Here is a 4,132-nt window from a genome sequence, read left to right as displayed (position 1 = left end):
TTAAAAAGGAAAGGGGTTTTTGCTTGTGACGGTCACAAGCAAGATTTGCTAATTGATAATTGGAGTTGTTCGTTATTTGATTGTGGATTAATGATTTCCATTGCTTAATTACTAAACTTGAATGAGATTTTTTTTTTTTTGTGATTTCACTATTTCAGTGATCACATTATTTTGTTAATTAGTGTATTATATGTTTGATTTAGAGTTTTGCATGTCCGAGTTGTAAAGACAATGAGACCACCTATGAAGCTTGTTAAACATGTAGAAGACCCGATAAGTAAGGATTGTTTGGATAGGATCAGCAATTTACCGGATGAACTACTTGGTCACCTGCTTTCCTTTTTGCCAACACGGTGTGCCGTGAGAACAAGTACCTTATCAACCAGATGGCGCTACCTTTTTACTTTAACAACTAGCCTTTCTTTTGATGATGCATCATGTTTTAGTCTTCCGGGAAGAAATGCGGTTATAGAAGCAACTCGAAAGTTTAAGCTGTTTGTTGATAAAGTATTGGAATTGCCCCAAATCTCACCCATCAACAAATTTACTTTACTTTGTAAATGCACCTATGATAATTCTGATTTGAATCGATGGATTAGTGTTGCGGTACAAAAGGGTGTTCAAGATCTTCATTATAAGTTTCTCGATCAGGATGATTATTGTTTGCCTGAAGTTTCCTTCATGTGTGAAACACTAGTAAGTTTGACAATATCAAGTTTTGAGAATCTCTTCCAAACTCCTCCATCAGTCTCGTTGCCGAATCTCAAGATTCTTAATCTGGATAGGATCATATTCACTGATTTTAATTCTATGGAAAGATTGTTTTATAGCTGTGAATCGCTTGAAGAATTGACTCTCGAGTGTTGCGCCTGTGACGCTCATGGTCATGCTATCTATCGTACTGGAATACTCAAAGTTTTAGCAGTAGAAGAGTGCAGCTTTCTACTTGGTACATTTGAGATTGATGCCCCTAATCTGGCATATTTAACTTACAGTTCAAATATTGGTGTAAAAATTGTTCCGTCGTGGAAATATTCGTGCTCTTTTATCCAAAAGAACTAAGCTTCAAGTGTTATACATATGATGATTATGATGCTAGTGAGGATTCAGTCGAGTATGACCGCGAACTTCTAAAAGCCGCTGCCTATAAAGCCACCAAATTATCTTTTGAAATGGACTCACAAATGGTATGTGTTTTTTATACATATGATTTGTATTTTCCACAGGGTATATGAAACCTAACACTTTGTTAGCGTGTAGCACATAGAGGCTGCTTATTGATGACCCGTACATTATTTGCATTTGCATTGAGAGTAATATGCAATGACAGCTACCTCGCTATTAATAGAGCGTAAACAGTTTATGAAGTCGTTTTACTTTATTAGGTCAGAATCAGGAGTGAAAGAAAATAGTGTCTCTGGGTTCGTTGAAAATGGAAACATATTTTTAACGCTCTTTAAAATTTTATGGTGCAGACTCTTCACACTTTGGGTGGCGCATTTAACCGATGCCTTATTTTCATAGCTTTGTCGAGATTACGGCTATCGGTATCGTCCTTACGATTCATGGAAATATGTGACAAGCTTGATTGACAAATCTCCTCAACTTGAAACTGTCATCTTTGGATCGGTTAGCATCAACTAATAATATACTCCCTCCGTCCTGGTCATTTGTTGTCCTTTGGTTTTGGCACAATGACCAAGGAAATGTGAATGAGCCAATTACTAAATGACAAGTGGAATAAATTGAGTGTGAATGATCAAATTATTCATCAAATTCATTCTTAAAATAGAAAGGACAACAAATGACTGAGACACCCAAAATAGAAAAGGACAACAAATGACCGGGACAGAGGGAGTAGCTTTATTAGTTTATAACTATAAAAGTTCTTATGCTAGGCCGTCTTACACAAGAGTGTGTAAAATGGATGTTTTTTTTCTCACTTCATGAATTTGTTATCCAGGGATTTCATTGCTGCCAATGTTCATCAGGACATTACTATCCGGATCGATGCGCCTGTAACTACCAGTCACCTTCAGACATCCCTCTAGAGGCTTTGGTCCCTTTTTCATGTCACGCCCAAGTGATTGAAGTGCGCAACTTTTGTGGGCATAAGAATTCCTTGTCACTTATGGGGCATCTTCTTAGAAATGCAAGTGTTCTTAAGAGGTTGGTCGTCTTTACAATCTGCCATTTTAATCCGAATCCGGAGGAGGAGCTGAAGATTATCAATGACTTGTTGACCCTTCCAAGGGCTTCGTTAGATTGTTGCCTAGAAATAAACAAGGTTGACAAGAACGTCCCTAACTTTCATTGCATGTCGTATGTAGAAGTTCCTCAGTAGTGAGAAATGTGGTGCGTAAGTATTGACATAATATCTCCGGATATTATGCTAGGCATATTCTATAATTGATTTTGTAAATATTTTATATCCTATTTAGAAGGATTTTGTTAGCTTGTTTATAGGCTATTCTAGGTGTATATAAACTGATGGAAAATGTAATGAGAACACACACAAAAATACTTCCACAAACTATCTCTTCTTATTCTATGTTTACTGTAATGTTGCTTAACATGGTATCGTGAGCCATTACGATATTACTCTTTTATTTCATTCAAGTTTTATTTTCTTTCTTTCACAATGGTTGACGATAAGAACGTCAATACTGAAGGGAAGCGTACTGTCAATCCCATCTATGCCCTCTCGAACCAGGATGGTACGGGGGCACGTATCACGCACGTTGTCCTAACGGGATCCAAAAACTATGCCGAGTGGGCTAAGGGTTTTCGGGTTGCGTTGGGAGCCAAAAGGAAGCTCGGGTTCATTGATGGGACCCTCAAGAATAAGCCGTCTGATCCACAGGAGGTGGATGATTGGACTGCTGTTAATTATACTATTATTGCGTGGATGTTCAACACCATCGGGGAAGCTCTGCGTCCGTCAATTTCCTATCGAGAGATTGCGTTTGATCTCTGGGAGGATATCCGCTTGCGTTTCTCCGTTGGTAACGACATCAAAATTTTTCAACTTCAATCGGACATTGCCGAATGTAAGCAAAAGTCTGGTGAGTCTTTAATGGACTATTTTGGACGAATTAAATTGTTATGGGATGATATCAATGATTATGATGTCCTACCCACATGTGACTGTTGTTCAAGATGCGATGTGCAAGGTATTATTCGTAAGCGCAGAGCGACGGAACAGGTGCGTGGGTTCCTTATGGGACTCGATCCGGTGTATGCCACAGTTCGTTCCAGTATACTTGGTCTCACCCCGTTACCCGATATACATGTGGTCTATTCACGCATCGCTCAGGAGGAGCAAGTTCGCTCTGTGGTTCAATCCCGTGAAGAAGTTGTCAATCCAATGGCATGTGCGGTGACTGGCAAACATCAGAAGTCAGACCGCCCTCGCTTTAAATGCACTCGTTGTAACAAAGAAGGGCATTCTGTGAGTCGTTGCTGGGAGATAATCGGGTTTCCGGTTGGTCATCCAAAACACGTGCCCAAAACAGGGGACACGCCGTCTTCCGCTGCATCTCCTAATAATGTCAAGGCCAATGCTATTTTTGGTGAGACTCCTACTGTCACTTATACAACTCGTCTGAGCGGTAAGTCTACTTTCACGTGGATTATTGATACGGGTGCATCGGCACATGTTTGCTATAGTGAAGATTTATTTGAGTCATGTGACAATATTACTCCTGTCAATATTGGTTTACCAAATGGTGGATACGTGATAGCTAATAAAGCCGGCACTGTCAAGCTTAATGCTAATTTATTTATTCACAATGTTTTGTTCGTCCCTTCATTCACGTGCAATCTTCTTTCGGTCTCGCAATTGCTATCCACACAACAGTTAAGCTTGCAATTTACTAACTCTAAATGTGTGATACAGGACCTTGCCTTGACGACGATTGGAGCGGGTGAACTTTCGGATGGGCTTTTCTACTTGACGATGGAGGAACCAATTCGTGTTAATATGGTGAATGGGCAAAACAGTGCTGAGTTGTGGCATCAACGAATGGGACATCCTTCACCTCGGGTTTTGAAGCACATCCCTTCTATTTCTAGTTTTAATGATATTTCCGATTTGTCGCATTGTGATATTTGTTTTAGAGCCAAACAAACA

The 4,132-nt window shown here is 39.6% G+C and overlaps 1 protein-coding gene across 1 annotated transcript; it reads left to right on the top strand.

The window, feature by feature from the left end:
• The first annotated feature begins 231 nt into the window (after positions 1-231).
• LOC141595508 (F-box/LRR-repeat protein At3g59190-like) lies at positions 232-1,062 on the top strand. The gene has a single exon (XM_074415475.1). It carries the CDS (start codon positions 232-234, stop codon positions 1,060-1,062), a length of 831 nt encoding a protein of 276 aa, XP_074271576.1.
• Positions 1,063-4,132: the final 3,070 nt, after the last annotated feature.

This window comes from Silene latifolia, chromosome 8 (assembly GCF_048544455.1).
Source record: "Silene latifolia isolate original U9 population chromosome 8, ASM4854445v1, whole genome shotgun sequence".
Classification (NCBI taxonomy): domain Eukaryota; kingdom Viridiplantae; phylum Streptophyta; class Magnoliopsida; order Caryophyllales; family Caryophyllaceae; genus Silene; species Silene latifolia.
This window is presented reverse-complemented; position numbering and strand designations above follow the sequence as displayed.